The sequence below is a fragment of the Neovison vison genome, chromosome 3, assembly GCF_020171115.1.
Source record: "Neovison vison isolate M4711 chromosome 3, ASM_NN_V1, whole genome shotgun sequence".
In the NCBI taxonomy this organism is placed as follows: domain Eukaryota; kingdom Metazoa; phylum Chordata; class Mammalia; order Carnivora; family Mustelidae; genus Neogale; species Neogale vison.
The window spans coordinates 160566899-160587991 of record NC_058093.1 but is presented as its reverse complement, the minus strand read 5'-3'; the positions used below and the strand labels follow the sequence as shown (position 1 = coordinate 160587991).

Sequence of the window (21093 nt, the reverse complement as noted above, 5' to 3'; positions counted from 1 at the left end):
ATGCTCACATGCTCACAGCTGATTTATGCCAGAAAAGGGGCCTTGAAGAACACCAAAGGAGACCTGTCAGCTGCTGAGGGTTTCCTTTTCCACGTAAGCTGTGGCACAAGTCTCCATGACAGACCACGCTTGCTCATATTCGTGTTCTATCAGTCTTATTTGGACAGTCTTTCTTCATCTCCCTTTTTTCATTTTAACATGCTCATGAACCTTATATAAGCACCCATAGATAGCCCTGTTTATTACAACATTCCTATGCCATTCCCTTAGACATGTAGAGCCATCTTATTGTTTTCACTGAATTATTTCCAAATTACATTGTAAAGGAGATTATGTTTTTCCTACATAGAAAACTCCTTAGGGGGCCCCTGGGTGGCTCAGTTGGTTAGGCATCTAATTCTTAATTTTGGCTCTGGTCATCATCTCAGGGTCATGGGCTCTTCACTCAGCAGGGGAGTCTGCTTGAGATTCTCTCTCCCTCTGCACCTCCCCCTAACTCACACACACATTCTCTCTAAAAATAAATAAGTCTTAAAAAAAAAAAAAGCAAACTACTTAGTATCATCAATAGTGTAGGCTTTTGTGAATTTTCATAAGAGAGTAGATGTCTTTGTTCATCTACCCCCTAACAATAATTTGGTCTGAAAGTACACATTCTTTTGGGCCTCCTCAACCCTATTTTCAGATTTTGAATCTGGTAACAAAAAACAAAAGGTAAAAATTTTTAACATGCTCTAATCTTTGGTCTGGGAATTCCAATGTTCATTATGGAATGGAGGAAGATACTTATTTTTATACTGAGTAACTCACACATTCCTTCTCAACAGGGAAAACTCGTCTAAAGAGAAATGTGCTGGTTCATGATTTGTGTTAGTAATGGAGATAGAACATGTTTGGGAATGTCTGTTCAAGAGCTGCCCTAGGGATGGAAATATGAATTAAGCTTTCGAATCTCGAACATCTGAATCGACACTGAATTGACAAGCAGAAGAGCAAACAATGTTGATAGAAGATATTTTACATTCTCTCCTGCAGCTTTCATGACTTTTGAAAGCAAACTAGTGCCCACTAAAACCACTGAAATACTAAAAGAGTGTTTGTGCTTTGTGTCTTTTCCTGCTGAAAAAGCTCTGAGCAAATGCTTTGATTCCATTACAACACCGATGGGACTTTTTCTTTCGTGTGTCTTTTCCTATGTCTGAGAAGATTTGAGCTCTGACTAAAGGCCTTCCCACATTCATGACACTTGTAGGGTTTTTCCCCAGTGTGTGTTCTTCGATGCTGAATCAGGACGGCACTCCGGCTGAAAGCCTTTGCACACACATCACACGCATAAGGCTTCTCCCCGCTATGGATTCTCTGATGGAGTATGAGGGCTGAGCTCTGACTGAAGACTTTGCCACATTCATCACACTTGTGTTGTTTTTTTCCAAAAGGGTTTCTCCGTCTTCTTTCAAAGTTGCCATCTTGTTCACAGGCTTTTCTATATGTGCAACTCTGGGGAGCGTCCAGATGAAGGGTGTTGGAAATAGTGGAATGCAGTTCTATACCTGGAGAAGTCTTTTGTGTTGAAGCTGAATTCACATTTGTAGTTTTCGTGTCTTTAGCTGAAATAATACACAGAAAAGCAATGTCACTGTTCTCTGTTCAGAAAGAAAGAAAGGCAAATGGAATGATCCAAAAAAATATATATCCGATTATTTATTGCTAGCATGTCTATAAAATAGCACCACAATGTGGAAGATTGTGATGGTAAGTCACAAAACATTAAGAAGATCATAAGGCAAAAAGGAAAGATTTATATACTGAGGAGACAGTCAATTATAAAGATGAAAATCTCCATGCAACAGCTAGAGGTAAAAAGATGTATCAGAGACTGAAAAGAAATCTGGAAGAAAAGGGACTAGAAGATGAGCAATTATGGGAGAAGCAGAGAAGCAACCAAAGGAGAGGAGCCAGATGTGGCAGTGGGTAGTAATAGCCAAGACTTAGTATGAAGGTCAATAAATAAAAGTTTAATAATGATAAATGAAGAAAGCCATGGGGTCAAGAATGAATATGGAATATAAGGTCAGAAATACAAATTAGGGGGGAAAAGGGGAGGATTATAGACTAGCATAACTGTCACCTCAAATGAATCAAGGGTAGCACAGAGTACCCACTTACAAAAAACTTCTACTCTTATATGTATTTTATAGTACTAGGTGAATGACATTATTATTGGCAGAAATCATTTTGTAAATGGTAAGGATTCTATCTCAAATTCATTTTTGATAGCTCAAATTCCAAAGTGACTTCAATGTCTGATCTCTACCTTCAAAATCCAAGGCTGTCCATTCTCACCACTTTTATTCAAAATAGTACTGAAGTCCTAGCCACAGCAATCAGACAACAAAGAAATAAAAAGCTCCAAATTGGTAAAAAAGAAGTAGAATTCTCACTATTTGCATATGACATGATACTTTACCTAGAAAACTCTCAAGATTCCACCAAAAAACTATTAGAACTGATACATGAATTCAGTAAAGTCACAGAATACACATCAATGTACAGAAATCTGTTGCATTCCTCTACACTAATAATGAAGCAGCAGAAAGTGAAATTAAGAAAACAACCTCATAGGCTCCTGGGTGGCTCAGTGGGTTAAGCCTCTGCCTTTAGCTCAGGTCATGATCTCAGGGTCCTGGGATCAAGCCCGGCATCAGGCTCTCTGCTCAGCAGGGAGGCTGCTTCCCCCTCCCTCTCCGCCTGCCTCTCTGCCTACTTGTGATCTCTGTCAAATAAGTAAAATAAAATCTTAAAAAAAAAAAAGAAAACAATCTCATTTATAATTGCACCAAAAAGAAGAAAAGATATAGGAATAAATTTAACCAAAGAGATAAAAGACCTGTACTCTGAAAACTATGAAACACTGATGAAAGAAATTCAAGACAATGCAAAGAAATGGAGAGATGTTCCATGCTCATGGGTTGGAAGAACAAATATTGTTAAAATGTCTATACTACTCAAAGCAATCTACAGACTTACTGCAATCCCTATCAAAATACCAGCAGCATTTTTCACAGAATTAGAACAACACTAAAATTTGTATGGAATCACAAAAGACCTTAAATAGCTAAAGCCATCTTGAAAAACAAAATGAGGTATCACAATTCCAGATTTCAAGTTACAGTATATGACAGTAATTACAACAGTATGGTACTGGCACAAAAACAAACACATGTATCAATAAAGAGGATAGAAAACCCAGAAATAAACCTATAATTTAATAGTCAATTAATCTTCAATGAAGAAGGAATGAACATACAATGGAAAAAGGACAGTCTCTTCAACAAAGTGTTGGGAAAACTGGACAGCTATATGCAAAAGAATGAAGCTGGACCAGTTTCTTACATCATACATAAAAGTAAACTAAAAAATGCATTAAAGACCTAAATGTGAGACCTGAAAACATAAACATATTTGAAGAGAACAAAGGCAGTAATCTCTCTGACATCAGCCAAAGCAACATTTTTCTAGATATGTCTCCTGAGGCTAGGGAAACAAAAGCAAAAATCGATTCTTGGAAGTACATTAAAATGAACAGTTCCTGCACAGCAAAGGAAACAATCCATAAACCTAAAAGGCAACCTACTGTATGGCAGAAGATATTTGCAAATGACATATCTGATAAAGGATTAGTATCCAAAATATATAAAATATATCCAAAAAACTTGACACCAAAAACCCAAATAATCCAATTTAAAAATGAACAGAAGACAATAGACATTTCTCCAAAGAAGACATATAGACGGGCAGCACACACATGAAAAGATGCTTAGCATCACTCATCATCAGGGAAATGCCAAGCAAAACTACAGTAAGATACAACCTCACACCTGTGAGAATGGCTAAAATCAAAATCACAAGAAAAAGTGTTAAGTGACAATATGGAGACAAAGGAAACCTCTCGCACTGTTGGTGGGAAAGAAAATTGGAGCAACTACTGTGGAAAACAGTATGAGGGTTCCTCAAAAAATTAAAAATAGGATTAATCTATAATCCAGGAATTGCACTACTGGATATCTACCCAACAAGTACAAAAACACTAATTCAAAGGGATACATGCGCACCCTATTTAGAGCAGCATTTATTTCCAGTAGCCAAACTATGGAAGCAGCCCAAGTGTCCATCTGTAGATGAAAGGCGAAAGAAGATGTGATGTCTCTGTCTCTCTGTCTCTCTGTCTCTCTCTCTCTCACACACACACACACACACACACACATACACTGGAATATTACTCAGCCATAAAAAGAATATAATCTTGCCATTGCAATGACATGGATAAGCTAGAGAGTATTATGGGAATTATGGGAAGTGAAATAAGTCAGTCAGAGGAAGACAAATACCAGATAATTTTACTCATATGTGGAATTTAAGAAACAAAACAAAACAAGGAAAGGAAAAAAAAAGAGAGAGACAAACCAAGAAATAGATTCTTAACTACAGAGAACAAACTGATGGTTACCAGACAGTAAGGGACTGGGGAGGATAGGGGAAATAGGGGGTGGCGATTAAAGAGTACAGTTATTTGGATGAAAAAAATAAAATTAAAAACAAACAAGACAAAACAACAAATATAAGAAAGGCCTCTCTGAGGGAATTTAGATGTAGAACATAGTTCTACAAGAACGTAGTTCTTGTCAACAGTGGGGTTCCAAGACCTGGTTTTGAGGTTGATTACTTTTGTTGTCATTACCAGAAAAAGCTGCTAGGGTAGGGGAGGTTCCCTCCCGATGCTGATGGGAGTGTGAAAAGACTTTCACACTAGGAGAAATCTCTCCTAGTTAAGCCAAGACCCTTGCTACACTGGAGATGTTAAGTGCCCGGTGCAAGTCTCTTGGGAGCAGGTACTTGTCAACTAAGAGAACTATTCTCTAAGTCTCTAAATTTTTGTATTTTTTTATTTTTATAAAAATAAATTTATTTTATTTTATAATTTATTTTTTAAAATCTTTTTAAATTTTTAAAAATTTATTTTATAATTTACAAAATAAATTTTTGTATTTTTGTATTTTTAGTTTCCTGGATTTTCTTACCAAAAGTATCTTGGAAAAACTCTAACCTTACTTAGCTTAACCTGTGGAATATGGAAGCTGTGTGAGGGGGAGAAGGAGAGATCCTCCCAAGTGGGGTTTCCCTCTTTATTTCTGACTCCTATTTCATCCAGCATGGTCATCTAGAAGAAAGGCCTCTGCTCAAATGTCGCTCACCAAAGAGGCCTTCTCCACCACTTCATTTAATAAAGCTCTGTCCCTACTTTATTTAGTAAGACCTCGCTTCTGCTTTGCTTTTTCCCCTCAGCTCTTATTGAGTATCTGCAACAGAAGAACAGACTGCTGTGCAAGCCGTTTTGGAGCACGTTTGTAAAAAGTGATGCGATCAGCCACCGAGGCCATTTTAGGATGTGAGGGAGAAGAGGAAAATATTCAAGTCATCATGAGAGGGCAAAGTCATCTGAGCAGGAATATGGTGATTTTCATACTACATGGGACCAGTAACCAAGCAAGAAGTTAGACAGAATTGAGGAGGTAGACCAGTGGTCTTTAGATTGCGACTTTGGGGTTCCTCGGGGGCTGCCCGAAGGTACCATGGGGGGAACAGGCCAAGTTGGAGCCCTTGTGGATGGACGCTGCTTGCTCCTGCTTCAGTGAGGGTAGCTGTGTTTTCATCTGTTTTATGTACTGGAACTCCGTGCAAGATTTCATTTGAGAAAAGGGTCATGTTTGTTTGTTTGTTTTAAAGATTTTATTTATTTGAGAGAGAGAGCATGAGCACACATGGAGAGAGGGGCAGAGGGAGAGGGAGCAGCAGACTCCCCACTGAGCAGGGAGCCCTGACTCAAGGCTTGATCCCAGGACATGGGGATCAGGACCTGAGCTGAAGGCAGACGTTAAACCCACTAAGCCACCCAGGAGCCCAAGGGTCATGCTCCTTTATAAAAGGCTTGAAAATCCCCATGGAGATGATGTCAAGGATTTAAAAATCTGAAAGAGATTATGAATCTCTCTGGGAAAGAAACAAGAACAAAACACTGAGAATGATCATTCGCACAACATCTAATGGTGGAAGACCCCACGGTGAGAGGAAGCAGGAGCGGAGATTGGAGACCTCTTGCCGAAAGCAGCCGGGATGTGTGTGGTGGGCTGACACATGGTGGGTTGTCCCCATGAACCAAGTCCCGCCTCTCACCTTTTTGTCTTGAGTAGAACTCCCTTGAAGCCAATGGCAGCTGCTGCTTTACGGGCTTGATCCGGCTACATGGTGACTCCTGAGTGATTTCCCAAGATGCCAGTTTCTCTGCAAGCTTGTCCTCATTTTGTCCAAAAAGGACCTGGAAGCAGTTAGGTATAACTGAGACTGAATAGGGAATCTTGTTGAGACTTGGGATAAAATAATAGAGAAGAAGGGGTGCCTGGGTGATTCTGGCTTAAGTGTCTGCCTTCGGCTCAGGTCATAATCCCGGGGTCCTGGGATCAATCCCCCGTTGGGCTCACTGCTCAGCGGGGAGCCTGCTTTTCCCTCTCCCTTGTCTACTTCTCCTGCTTGGGCTGTCTCTCTCTCTCAAATAAATAAATAAAATAAAATAAAAATAATAGAGAAGATACTACATGGAAAATACCCTGGGATTCATGAAAAAGGAGGAAGAAAGCAGAGCCACAGTCTGTTTTCTGGCACAGGTGGAAGTACATTCACTGCCCTCCGTGTTTAGTGTGCTAAGTAGGAGTACAGTTTGAGAGCTCTATCCCCAGTGATGCCCCAGAGCTCCTGACTCAACCCAGTCACTCATCCCCACCAGATGCCTTTTTACCTGCTCAGCTGGCTCATCAAGCTCCTTCTCCAGCTCCTCCAGCAGAGTGACGGCCTCCTCTCCATTTTCAGGCCGGCGCTCTCGCAGCCAGGCCTGCAGCTCGTCAGGCAGGATGGCCAGGAACTGCTCCAGCACCAGCAGCTCCAGGATCTGCTCCTTGGTGTTCACCTCCGGCCTCAGCCACTGATGGCAAAGCTCCCGGAGCTGGCTCAGGGCCTCCCGGGGCCCAGGGGACTCCTGGTAGCCAAACTGCCTGAACCACTGGCGGAAGGTCTCTGGGCTGCAGCAGCTGCTCCAGGGGAGGTGGGAGTCCAGACCACAGGTCTGCTCTTCCTCTTCCATCTTCACTCTCAGAGCGCTGTCAGACCCCTCTGAAGTGTGTGGAAGAAGTGATGACTTTCTCAGCTCTGCAGACATTTGGACTGGGAACAGAGACCTAGGCTTTAATCTCCAAGAAGGTGACGTTTTCCTTAAGGACACTCCTTAAATATGATTAAAGAAACAAGTGGAAACATAACACAGACAAATGTTTCCTAGAACAACACATCTAAAATTAGTAACAGACTATACAGAAAGTACTGCCCTTAATCTTAGTATAAACCACGCTTTCAAAGAATCCTTCCTTGAGAGAATCCAAGAGCTAAGATGCATTAATTCATATGCATGAGTAATTCCCAATTTATTCTGCAAATCATGCACACGAAGCTGACTAAGTATAACAATAAGGGATCAGCCAGGATTGTGCAGGAACTCCTAGAGAGCAGAAATAAGGGAAGCTTGAGAAAAATTATGACTCTGGGGCAGGCTCAAGGAGCTGATTAATTTTTTTCTAGCCTGCTGCAAATAGTGCTAAGAAATAGTCTCATGAGAGAAGTAGTTTCATGTGGATTTTTTTCAACATTTACTATTAAACAGTATTAAATATAACATCATGTTTCATACTATCAAATAGTATTAAAACAATACTATTTTGACAGTAAAGGAACTATTAAAAAATAATTGCATATTCCTCCATCTTAATATGCTTCCATTTATTCATGCTCTGCTTCCGATCCATAATATCTTTATTATTTACCTTCCTTTATCAGAGACTATTTAGTTGTTTCTAATTTTCACTATCATAAATTTTTACTAGCATAAATTACTATCATAAATAATGTTGGGAGGCACATTTTCAGGAATATATTCTTTTTCCCCCAAGTTATTCAAGGATATCCCAAGGACTTGGCTTATCCGGCTCTAAGGAGAGTGGCAAATGTATTGCTATCTATTATCAAATGAATTACAGAAAAGAATGTTTATCGATCCACAGTGTCAACAGCAGCATAGTGATGTATGAGGACAGCAATTTCCCCAAGTGTCATTAGCTTGTTCGCAGAAAGGGGGGGGGTTGAAAGACACTTTTAGCACCATTTTAGTATATGCATCACTGGTAACTGATGGCTAATTAAAAAAATCTTGTATGTGCCCGTTTTTCCTCTTCAGGCAGTCTACCATTTCCATCCGACTTCATCAAGCGCTGTTCTGGACACCAATGATACAGCAGTGACCTGAACAAAGCCTGTGGTTCCTTAAAGCTTATATTCTATCAGGAGAGACAACAATGTTACCAAGTAAATGATACGACAGTGATTGCGATGTAGCAAATGACACACAGAATTTACGACGCACACTTCTCAGCACCTTAAATATAAATTTATTTAAATCCTCTCAAAAGCCCTGTTCTGTAATTTTCCTGCCCGCGTTGTAGATGACGAACTGAACAAGGCAAGCTCAGGGAGCAGGGGCAAGGGATCTGAATCCAGGCCATCCACTTACCCACGGTGCTGCGTGGTCAGGAGGCCAGACGTCCCAGGGCAGAGGAGCAGCAGCAGACCTGGATGATATACTGGGCCAGGACAGAATGTAGGGTGGAGACCTAAACCGCGGGAAAGGTTGAGGCCATGAGTTTAGAAGCCTTTTGGAGTTACATTGAGGGACCCTAAACTAAAGCAGCCTCGGGAAGTCACGGAGAGAGCGGGGCGGCCGCGGTGCACTGTGCCTCTTCAGCACCAGCAGCCGACACATGCCTCCTGCACACCGGCTCCCGGCGTTACTCGGGAGACGGGGAGACCGAACCCCCAACACCGCACGCGGGCCAGCAGACTCTCGGTCCAAATCCCACCCCTAGGGGGCCGGCTCGCTGAGGCCCGGTGCTCGAGGGTCCCCGGACGCGTCGCCCACCTGCCCCGCCAGCGCCCCTCCCGCGTGGGTCCCGGCCCCGCGAGACTGCGGGCGGCGCGCGGCCGCTGAGGACGCTGCGCCGAGCGCAGGTGAGCGCGCGCCGGCTGGGAACCTAACGGGTTCGGCTGCGGCCGAGGCGCCGCGGGGCTGCGCGGGCAAGTCGGAGCTAAGGGCTTGCCGACAAGGTGAGGGGCAAGGAGGTGCGGGGCCAGGTAGGGGCCGCGGGAAGCGCCAGGGGGCGACAGGAGTCGCGGCGGGAATAAAGAGGGCGTGCGCGGAGGGAGGAGCCCGGTGGGCTGCTTGGCGGCGGTGCCGACGGCCGCGGCCGCCTCCGCCCACCCCCGGGTGAGGACGCTTCTCCCCGCGGCCTAGAGTCTCAGAAGAGGCCTCGGCTCTCACCTCCCGACCGGGAAAAGCGACCCCGCGTTATCCGGAAGACGCGGGGGAAGCGCTCGATTGGAGCTGCTTCCGGTCCCCGTGGCTGGCTGGGGCCAGCCGGAGAGGGAGCGGCGGTTGCCATGGAGACGAGCCGCGGCAGCTTTCAGTGTGACGCGAGTTAGGGGAAGGGGTTAACCCCGACCGGTAGGAATCCAGCAGCTCGGCGTCCCTGTTCACATAAACCGGCGTTGTTATTTCTCTAGGGGCTTCTACTTAGGTTATTCCATTTACTCTCAATAACCCTGTAAGGTTATTCCCAGTTTACGAGAAATAAGCCCCAAAGTTCCGTGACTCGCCCACGATCACAGAGGGGGAAGTCTCCTGCACTTTCTACCTTTAAGTACAACTTGCCCCTAATATCACCCGCTCCCCTGGGGTTATGCTCCAAATAGTGCTGTTTTAAGGAACGGGTTTGACTCCCCCACCTCGGCCCCAGGATTTCACGGGAGAACCTAATGGCCCTTAGAAAGGTGAGAACCCACCTGCACACGTGTTTTGGCATATATATATATATATATATATATATATATATATATATATATATTTTTTTTTTTTTCCCTCAGGTAAATCTTAAGTCAATTTAAAAATAAATTGGGGGAGGGTTCCTGGGTGGCTCAGTGGGTTAAAGCCTCTGCCTTTGGCTCAGGTTATGATCTCAGTCTTGTAATCAAGCCCCGCATCAGGCTTTCTGCTCAGCTGAGAGCCTGTTTCCTCCTCTCTCTCTGCCTGCCTCTCCACCTACTTGTGATCTCTCTCTCTGTCAAATAAATAAATAAAATCTTAAAAAATTAAAAAAAAAATTGGGGGCTAAATGAGCTACAAGGCCACAACTCCACATATTCGCTTCCTCTTCCACCCACTTTCCATACGGACTCTTGGAAAATGTAGGCCCAAGATACAGGTTGTTGAACCCACCCAGAGATTTCTTTTTTTTTTTTTTTAACTCTTTATTTCTTTTTTTTTTTTCCGAGATTTTATTTATTTATTTGTTAGAGAGAAAGAGTACAAGCAGTGAGAGTAGCAGGTAGAGGGAGAAGCAGGTTCCCTGCTGAGCAAGGAGCCTGAAGTGAGACTTGATCCCAGGTCTCTAGGATCATGACCTGAGCCAAAGGCAGATGCCTAACTGACTGAGCCACCCAGGCATCCCTGTAATAATATTATAAGCACTCTTCTACTTTTCTTCTTCATCACTCTTTCTTTCCTTCTTTCTTTCTTTCTTTCTATCTTTCTTAAAGATTTTAAATAATCTCTATACCCAACATGGGGCTTGAACTCACAACCCCAGGATCAAGGGTTGCATGCTTCATTAACTGAGCTAGCCAGGCACCCCAGTCATTCTATTTCTTTCTTTTTTTTTTTTTAAAGATTTTATTTATTTGACAGAGAGAAATCACAAGTAGGCAGAGAGGCAGGCAGAGAGAGAGAGGGGAGAAAGCAGGTTCCCTGCGGAGCAGAGAGCCCGACGCGGGGCTCGATCCCAGAACCCCGGGACCACGACCCGAGCCGAAGGCAGAGGCTTTAACCCACTGAGCCACCCAGGCGCCCCGTCATTCTATTTCTTTATCCCAACATATTTCCTGTCCATATGGTTAGAAACTTTCATGGGTGTGGATCTGTTATCCATCTGTACACACACTCATTTTTTTCCTTGCCTTGAGATTCATGAATACTGAGTTAGTTAGAGGTTTAGAAATAAAAGGCAATTTGTCTGCAGTGGAACTATGGTTTCCAAGAGAGTGGTGGAGAGTGTGTGTAGAAAGTCCAATTGTGGGTGCACACTGAGTAGCTGTGGGAGTTTGGATGAGTGAACGATGCAAACCATTCTTGTCATGAAGACAAGAATGAAGTATTGAGTTAGGAAAACAACTAAGGAAGCATCCCAGACTGAGTTTATCTTTCCCTACTTACACCTTCAACTGCCATGCTTCTCAGATTCCTTGCTTTGATAGTGAAACTACTCTTGGCTCCTTGTTGCAGGCAGAAGTCTTAGAAATCATCTTGGATATTTCCCTCTTCTTTGTTCGCTGTTTCCAGAAGTGAGCAGACAGACCTGGGCTCTCTCCTCAACTTGCCCCAAGCTAACTGTGGGTAAGTTCCTAAAATTTGCCAATCCTTATCTCATTTATAAACTAGGGATCACAATAGTCATCTTGTTGGAAGAAGGTTAAATAAACTAATGTAGGTGGGTAAAGCTCCCCAGGCAATTCCAGTGGGCAGCTGTATCAGTTCCTTAGGACTGCTATAACATCCACTAATTTGGTGCCTTAAAACAACAGTTTTGGAGGCCAAAAGTCTAAAATCAGTTGCACTGGCCAAAATCAAGATGTCAGCAGAGTGGTACTCCCTCAGGAGGCTCAAGGGAAGAATCCAGTCCTTTCCTCTTATAGCTTCTGGTGGCTGCCAGCACTCTGTGACTTATGACTGCCTCACTCTGGTCTTTAAGGCCAGCATCCTCATGTCTTTCCGTTTCTCCCTCTGGTAAGGCTGCATGTAAATGCATGTAAGACTTAGCCGAAATATCAAGGATAATCCTCCCATCTCAAGATCCCTATTTTAGGGGTGCCTGGGTGGCTCAGTGGGTTAAGCTGCTGCCTTCGGCTCAGGTCATGATCTCAGGGTCCTGGGATCGAGTCCCGCATCGGGCTCTCTGCTCAGCAGGGAGCCTGCTTCCTCCTCTCTCTCTGCCTGCCTCTCTGCCTACTTGTAATCTCTTTCTGTCAAATAAATAAATAAAAATCTTTAAAAAAAAAAAAAAGATCCCTATTTTAACCACTCCTGCAGAGACCTTTTCCCCAAATAAGGTAACGTTTACAGGTTGCAGGAATAAGGACCTGATGTCTTTGCGACCATTTTTTGGTCTCCCACAGCAGCTGAGGTTGAGAACCTCCGTACTAGCTAAATAAAGAACTGCCTCAAAGGGAAAGCTTGTTTGGGAAAGTTTTTTGGTTTATTTATTTGGGTTTTTTTGAAGTATAATTAATATCCACTGTTAGATTAGTTTCAAGCGTGTAATATAGTGATTGAACAATTGTATACATTACTCAGTGCTCATCAAGGTAATCCCCTTTATTTCACCCCTCCTGCCATCCGGAGAGGAGATTTAACCCATGGTCTCTGGGCTCTGTATCTGTGTGCCTGATGTGGTTCCCACTAAATACATGTGGCGACTTAAGTATAAACTTACTAAAATTAAATAAAAGTAGAAATTCAATACCTCAGTCACTTTTACGAATTTCAAGTTCTCAGTAGCCCCATAAGGCCAATGACTATCATACTGACAGCGTAAGCATCATGGTACAGAGCTCTAACAGACACCACTGAACTATGTATTTCTAGGGGTATATGTGTACTTCTCTGGGGACAGGGTCTAACAGAAGACACAAGCTACTGACCTTGACAAAGACTAGCCTGTTGATGTGTTCTAGTTGCCCTGCAGTTTTGCAATTGGATTGTAAATTCAATTTGAAAGTTTAAATTTTAATTCAATACATTTTAAAAATCCACACTACTCAGTTTTGGAAAACTGAAAAATCTAAGAATACTGATCCTGTCTTCCCTGTGGGTGAATGTTTCTTGGAATGAAGTAGCTGCTACCTGTGGACACTTAGAGACTGCTTTCCCCAGTTGCTAAAGGTACCCAGCTGCCCCTTTCCAGTTCCGTCATCTGATTAGTTTCTAGTCCGAGACCTCTGGTCTGCATCATCTGTCTGATTCTCAAAGATGTCCATGACTCATTATCACTGCTTCTCAAAGTTAAATGTGCATAGCAATCACTTGAGGAGCTTGTTAAAATGCAAATTCTGATTCAGTAAGGTTGAGGTAGGGCCCAAGGTTCTGCATTTCTAGCACATTCTCAGGTGATAATAATGCTTTGAGTAGCAAGGCTCTGACTGAATCTCGGAGCTGGTTCATGGTATCTAGCAATAAAGAAACAAAGGCAATGCCTATTTCCTGGACTATCTTAATGAAGAGCCAAATTCAAGCTGCTAGAAACCTGGTCCAAATGTCAGACAGGTTACTGTACAATTGGTAAATGAAATTTCTTTTCCCATCTTTAGAGTGGCTTCTTTGGTATTTGATAGTGAATTTGTCTCAATTAAAACTTTTTTTTTTGGAAGGTTTTATTTATATCATAGAGTACTATTATAGTACTTATCATAGAGTACTATTAGTTTCGTTTGTATAATATAGTATTTCAACACTTCCATACAATACCCAGTGCTCATCACATAAGTGGGCTTCTTAATCCCCATCCCCTATTTTCTCCATCCTCCCAACCACCCATCTCCCCTCTGGTAACCACGCATTTGTTTTCCATAGTTAAGAGTCTCTTTTATGGTTTCTCTCTCTCTCTCTCTCTCTCTCTCTTTTTTATCCCTTTGCTCATTTGTATTGCTTCTTAGATTTCATATAAGTGAAATCATATGGTATTTGTGTTTCTCTGAATGGCTTATTTCACTTAGCATCATACTTTCTAGCCCCATCTAGATCTCTGCAAATGCCAAGATTTCAAACTTTTTTTAATGACTAATATTCCATTGTATGTATGTATGTATGTGTGTGTGTGTGTGTGTACATATATATATATATATATATATATATATGCCACCCCTACCTTTTTTCCTTCCCCCCCTCACCTCTAGGGTTAGGGTTCAGGATAGAGCTAGGGGAAGGGGGAGGGTTAGGCTTAGGGCCATGGAGAGGGTACTGCAGTTCAGAGACCTACCATAGAATTTGGTTGGGATTAGAGGAGAGTGATAGTGTTAGGGTTCAGGTTAGGGTTATGGTATGAGCCTGGTATCCTTCAGTTCAGAGGCCTCTTTAGACTTCTGTTTCAGTGTGATTTTACATGGCATCCATCCACCAAGCTGAGGCATGGAAGGGATTTAGAGCTCTAAATACTGTTTCTTTAAAAAATATTTATTTCTTTTAGTGTGTGTGTGTGTGTGTGTGTGTATGTTTGTACGAGTTGGGGAAGCTGCAGAGGGAGAGAGAGGGGAAGCAGACTCCCTGTTGAGCAGAGAGCCCAAGGCAGGGCTCGATCTCACAACTGTGAGATCATGACCTGGGCTGAAACGTAGAGTCAAATGTTTAAACCACTGAGCCACCCACCTGCCCCTAAATACTCTTTAAAAAGAAATTCAGTTGTTCCTTCAGTTTGTATCTCTACCTTTCTATCTATTTTCAGAAATATTACCAATTCTTAAAGGTTTGAGATCTTCCCCACAATAACTTGGCTGCTTCTCAGCTTTTCTTATTTTGTGTTCAGGAACCCACTTTCTCAATTCTAGCATTAGGGTTAGGGTTACAGTAAGGGTTAAGTTTAGAGGAAGGGTTTGTGCCTGGTACCCTGTAGTTCAGAGATTTTGCTAGAGGGTTAGGTTTAGGGAAAGAATTACACTTAGATATTCCAGTTATGGGTTAGTGGTAGGACTAGTGTTTGGGTTGGGATGATGGTTAGGGTGAGGTTGAGGGCTACTATATATGCAAGGTGTCCTACAGTTCAGAGACCTTTCCAGAGAAGAAAATTGTAGACTTCTGCATAGGTGAGTAGACATGGTAGCCATCCACTGAGCTGAGGCATGGAAGGGAATGGGTACTCCAAATGATCTTTAAACAGATACTCAATTGTTCCTTCTATTTTTATCTCTATCCCACACTCATTCTTCAGGGCATTATTATTTAGTTAAATAGTTAACTAATAGTTGTGTTAACTATTTAACTATTAGTTAACTATTAACCAGTTAGTTAAATAGTAATATTAGTTCCAGGTGTATAACATAGTGATTCAGCACTTCCATACGCCACCAGTTGTCCAGCACAACAAGCACTCTCCTTCATACCCATCAGCTAGTTCACCCGTTTCCTCTCCGATTTAAACTAGTTTAATTATTGCACAGAAATGGGTGGAGATGTTTTTAACTGTCCACTCAGCAATGTCTCTGAGGTGAAGTCTTCCTGAGATTCTTAGTAGAAACCATTTTACCAAATATTCTGGAGATGATCAAACAACCTAAAGATGATATACACTTTACTAGTATGGATTCTTTGAATGACCCATAAGGGCTGAGTTCTGACCCCCATTTCCCAGTGTGGGTGATGTGGTGCTGAGTAAAGGCAGAGTTTTAAGTAAAGGTTTTCCAAGAAAATGTCCCAAAACTGAAACATGAGAATTCACAGATTAAAAGGGCTAGCCTTTTGCATGCACAGCGCAAAGGATGAAGACCTGTATCATTCTGAAATTTCTCAAAATACAGAACAAATTTGAGATCCTAAGAGCTTCCAAATCCAACTGCAAAATAAAAATTGTAAAATGGGATGATATTAGACTTCTCAGTCTAGAGGGTGACGGACAATGCCATCAAAATCTTAAGGAAAATTGATTTCTAACTTAAACCCTGATGAATTATATTCAAAGTAGGAATAAGGGCATTTTCAGATATGTAAAGTATTAAAAAATAGTCATCTCCCATGCATCCTTTCTCAGGAGGCTACTGGAGGTCTACCCAAAAGAGAGAGTAATCATAGTAAGAAAAGCTGGAGGGGGGATTCAACATAGTAGGTAATGAGGGAAATTCTCGAGAGGGTGACAAAGGAGACCCTAGGTGAAAGTTTTGGAGCTAAGAAGATGGAGAGCTCAAGGCACATGCCTCCAAGCGGCAAAGTACTTCAGATAGAGACTGGGTGTGTTTGTTATGTTCCATCACTGATACATGCTTTGGACTGAAAGTTTGCAATGTTGGCAGGGTTAGTGATGACTACATAGAAGAGTAAGCAAAGGGGGGGAACCACACTCATTTATCATTAAGTCCAGGCAAACAAAATGGTGTGCAAGAAATTTAATTATAGTATATTGGAAGGCTTAGCTATGAATAATATGTACATAGTCATTATAATGTGAACACTGAAATCTGATCTAACCAAAATAAGTTAGAAGTATATTGGGAGGTTTGGGGGGTCTTGACAATTCTGTGTATGAAGGTAATGTGGCTGTATAAGAGCACTAAATCCTTCTATTCCATAATATGAACTTAATAACACATAAAAGTCAAATATCAAAAGAGATGGCTGTCTTACGTTATTTAGAACATGTAAGTAAATCCCCATAGAAACAGCTTTAAGAATAGAAGGTTGGATGTAGTTCTGCAGAGCAGGACTTAGTAGTGGGATGGGGTAAGGGACTGCCCTTGTCCATTCTGGGTCTCATAGACCAATCTGACTTTTCCATTATGTGTATTATAACATCAGTTACAGGAATAAACCACAATCGTACCTCCTGTCCCCTCTAAGCCTTCTGTAAGGAGCTTGCACCCTTCGCCCTTCACTTGTCTTCCCTGTTGCCAAATACATACAATTCACTTGTTTTAGTCCTTATCTTCTCAGCACTTCACATTATTATTTTTTTTTTAAAGATTTTATTTATTTGTGGGAGAGAGAGAGTGAGCATGGGAGGAGAGAGGTCGGGGGAGAAGCGGACTCCCTGGTGAGCAGGGAGCCCGATGTGGGACTCCATCCTAGAACTCCAGGAACACGACCTGAACCGAAGGCAGACTCTTCACCAACTGAGCCACCCAGGAAGCCCGCACTTCACATTATTAACTACAGTACTTCTTCCACTTTTAATTCTGTCCTTCATTACCCCTTTGTCTTCAGGTTCTCTTTCTTCTTCTGAGCCCTCCTTACACTGCTTCCTCTTCTTCAACAATCCCACATATTATTCATGTTCTTCGTTGTTCTGCCTTTGGTTCCTGCATTTCTCACACTTGGGCTCTCTTTGGGCTATTTCTCTATTTCCACATATATGCCTTCAAATACCATCTCTAAACAAATGAGTTCCGGTTTATATCCTAAGCCCAAGCATTTTCTTGAGCCTCCTCCCCATAGAGATGACTTTATGAGACACTCCTTGTTTGTTTCACAGGCAATGTAAACTAAACATGAGTTCTTCCTCACTTCCTTTCCACTCGCCTCTTTTTCCTCCTGATCTCCTGGATGAGCACCACCATCTCCCCAGTAGAAATCTTGGATCTTCCAAGATGTGTCTGCGTCGCTCAGGTGCATGTCATACAGGGTCTGTGTCTCATTCATCCTTGTATTCTCTGTGTTATTTGTTCCCTTTAAGGTAGCTGGCACAGTGATCTCTAGTTAATTCATGCTCCATAAATACATGAAAAAAAGAGGATCAAACTGATAAAAGGGATGGTTTCTGAAATTCAATAGACTGCTCAGATAGATTTCAAGGGACAGCACTTACCAGGGAAGACAGATATCCCATGAGAAGGAGAGCCCAGTGGGTCAGAGAGAGGCTGCAGGAGGATACGTTGGAATAAAGCATAATGGCTTCACGACATTTTCACATGAAGAGACGGACATTGGAAATTTCTTGCAATACCATGAACCATGTCTGGTAAGATAGTAAAGCCTAATGAGAGGAAAGCTATATGGTAGAATCTCGGAATCTGCTATAATCTCGGGTGTTCAGCACATTGTCCATATAGGGTCTTGCTTCTTGCCTTTCTCCCGAGGCATAGGGCTTCAGATATTCATGTATGAGTTGGTTCTCCCCAAACTGGAACTAATGATTTGGTGCTGTATTAGTTTCCTAGGACTGCCATAACAAATTATGACAAACTTCGTGGCTTAAAATGACAAGAATGTATTATCTCATTGTTCTGGAGGCTAGAAGTCTGAAATCAAGGTGTTAACAGGCCCACGGTCCCTCAGAAAGCTCTAGAGAAGAGTCCTTCTTTGTATCCTTCCAACTTGTCATGGTTGCTGGCATTCTTTGCCTCTGTCATCACTTGGCCGCCTTCTCTCTGTGTTTAAGTGTGGCTCCCGGTCTCATCTTCCTTTAAAAGGATACTAGCATTGGATTTAGGGCCCACCCTCATCCAGTGTGACCTCATCTTAACTAATTACATCTGCAGGGGTGCCTGGGGGGCTCAGTTAAGTGCCTGCCTTTGGCTCAGGTTGTGATCTCAGGGTCCTGGGATCGAGCCCCACATCAGGTTCCTTGCTCACTGCAAAGCCTGCTTCTCCTGCTCCCACTCCCCCTGCTGTGTTCCCTCTCTCACTGTCTCCCTCTGTCAAATAAATAAATAAAAACTTTTTAAAAAACCTTGTTATATCTGCAAAAAAAATGTACATTTTCTAAATAAAGTCACATTTTTGAGATTCCAGGTAGACGTGAATTTTGGAAGGACACTGTTCAACCCATTACAGTCCTTTGCCAGCTAGCAGTTTATTGAAATTCACCCCTTGCCTGGTCTGTAAACTTGAAATGGGCCTATTAAATATTTTTCTTTTACCAACAAGCGTGATGTTAAGATTTGTCAGTAGGAGGCTCCGGAAAGACAGGACAAGAGAAAGGGTCCTCCCGTCCTGGTTCTGGTGTGCTGGCTTGACAAGCTCAGCACGCAGCTCTTCAGGACCCAGCAGAACGTCTCCCCTGACTCTTTCCACACCCTCTTGGGCAGGTTCATAGCAGAGTGCCACTAGTGAGGTACCTCCCAGTGAATGACTTTCCCTTGCACTCTGGAGAGAAGGTTTCCAGCAGTTCCATTACCACGGCACCATAGAGACTTCTCTGCTGTGCAGTGAGCCATGGCTGTGCACTGTGAAGGAGGCTGCTAATAATCAGGGAGACATTCCACGGGTCTAAATCATTCTCTTGCCCAAGTCACCCCAGCGATTGCTCAGTGAGCCTTCAACAAAGTGGCTGCAGTGCTAGGGATGGAGGCTTTGCCTAGGGTTCAAAAACATGGGCTTCCCCTATTCAGTGTTGATGTAACATTACTGCTGAGTAGTGGACCTGGCAGCAGAAGAGGCCGACACTAGGCCCCTTATATGGCACCTCTCCCATGGGGACCGGCAGCCACCTGGTGGTAGACTGATTACACTGGGCCTCTTTCTTCGCAAAGGAGCAGAGATTCATCCTCCCTGGAATATACATGTTTTCTGGATGTGGAGTTGCCTTCCCTCAACACAATACCTCAGCCAGCTGTACCGTCTGTGTACTTAGGGAATCCTTTGTCCATCCGCCAGTATTCTGTACAGCACTGCTTCTCGTCCATTTCACAGCTAAGGAAATACAGTATGGGGCTCATGCTTATGGAATCCACTGGCCTTAAGCCACATATTCCATCACCTAGGAGCAGATGGCCTACCTGAGAGATGAAATAGCTTATTGAAGACTCACTTGTGGTGCCAGTTGGGAGACGATACCCCCAAAGAATGTGATTCTGCCTCACAGGATATGGTACATGCTTCGAATCAGCAACTGTTACAGGGTGTTCTTGCCCCCATAGCCAGAACATATGGATCTGGGCATCCAGGGTTAGAAGTGGGAGGGGCTCTTCTCACTTTTTTTTTTTTTTTTAAAGATTTTATTTATTTATTTGACAGAGAGAGATCACAAGTAGACAGAGAGGCAGGCAGAGTATAGAGGGAAGCAGGCTCCCTGGCGAGCAGAGAGCCTGATGCGTGACTCGATCCCAGGACCCTGAGATCATGACCTGAGCCGAAGGCAGTGGCTTAACCCACTGAGCCACCCAGGTGCCCCTCTTCTCACTTTTAAACTCAATACCCATTTGCAGAATTATTTTTCCTGCCCCAGAAACCTTGAGCAATGCTGTTATGAAAGTCATAGTCTCTAAGGGAGGAATGCTTCCACTAGCAGACACAGTGGTTCAGTTGAACTAGAAAGTGAGAATGCCTTCTGGACATTTTGGACTACTTATACCATTGAACCAGTTGGCCAAAAAAAAAGAAAGTCACTCTAGGTGAGGTGAACTCAAGTTGCTCCTATAAATGCAGACAAGAAGGACTGTGAGACCCAGGGAGTTAGCTGGAGGTGCCTAGGAGTGATGGCTTGGGTCACTCCAGATGAAGGAAATGTGGACAGGGGAGTGGAAGAACGGAGATATAGTTTTCATTGACAGCCTCCCAGCAAATCACAGAAACCAGGACAGCATTAGCATTGTATATTTTCTGTTAAACATATGTGCTCATTTTATATGCTGACCAGTTTCTTCTCTTTCATGTACCTAGAGTCGAAAGTTAACTTCAAGTGTACTCATCAGGTAACAATATTCAGTGGGACTCTGCCTGAATTTGAGGAGTAGTTGAGATTACCAGTGATGAATACAGTGACTTTTGGGCTGTGTATCTCCGTATTTTGAGGAGAAGGTGAGAACTTTACCTTTAAGACAGATAGCTGTGTTTTGTTACAAGAAAAATTGGAGTTGTTTTATTGATGCACAGAAGTCAATAACTGTTTAGAAGGGGGGAGCCAAACAGCCGCAGGGCTGTCCTCAGTTGTACTGCTGCGTTTTTGCTAAAGGGGTTCTTTGAGGTTTTTTTTTTTTTAAGATTTTATTTATTTATGTGACAGACAGAGATCACAAGTAGGCAGGGAGGCAGGCAGAGAGAAAGGGGGGGAAGGAGGCTCCCCATCGAGCAGAGAGCCCAATGCGGGGCTCGATCCCAGGACACAGGACCATGACCTGAGCTGAAGGCAGAGGATTTAACCCACTGAGCTACCCAGGTGCCCTAATTCTTTGAGTCTTAAATGTCTCTTCTTT

At 42.9% G+C, this 21093-nt stretch overlaps 1 protein-coding gene and 1 long non-coding RNA gene across 3 annotated transcripts in view; one reads left to right on the top strand and one right to left on the bottom strand.

Annotated features, from left to right (window-relative positions):
* Positions 1-488: 488 nt before the first annotated feature.
* ZNF396 (zinc finger protein 396) overlaps positions 489-21093 on the bottom strand; it is a 29024-nt gene continuing 8419 nt past the window's right edge. The window contains exons 1-5 of one of the 2 annotated variants that reach the window (XM_044243167.1): positions 9473-9540; positions 8669-8768; positions 6851-7272; positions 6232-6373; positions 489-1607 (exon numbers count right to left, since the gene is read on the bottom strand). In XM_044243167.1, coding sequence (XP_044099102.1) covers positions 1153-1607; positions 6232-6373; positions 6851-7267 — 1014 coding nt within the window. In that variant the 5' untranslated portion in view covers positions 7268-7272; positions 8669-8768; positions 9473-9540 and the 3' untranslated portion in view covers positions 489-1152. Of the gene's footprint in view, positions 1608-6231; positions 6374-6850; positions 7273-8668; positions 8769-9472; positions 9541-21093 lie in introns of those variants that run through there. The other variant, XM_044243165.1, reaches the window with a different exon arrangement.
* LOC122902937 lies at positions 9184-20892 on the top strand. Its single transcript, XR_006383893.1, has 3 exons — positions 9184-9285; positions 11489-11599; positions 20561-20892. It is a non-coding gene; the product is annotated as an uncharacterized LOC122902937 (long non-coding RNA).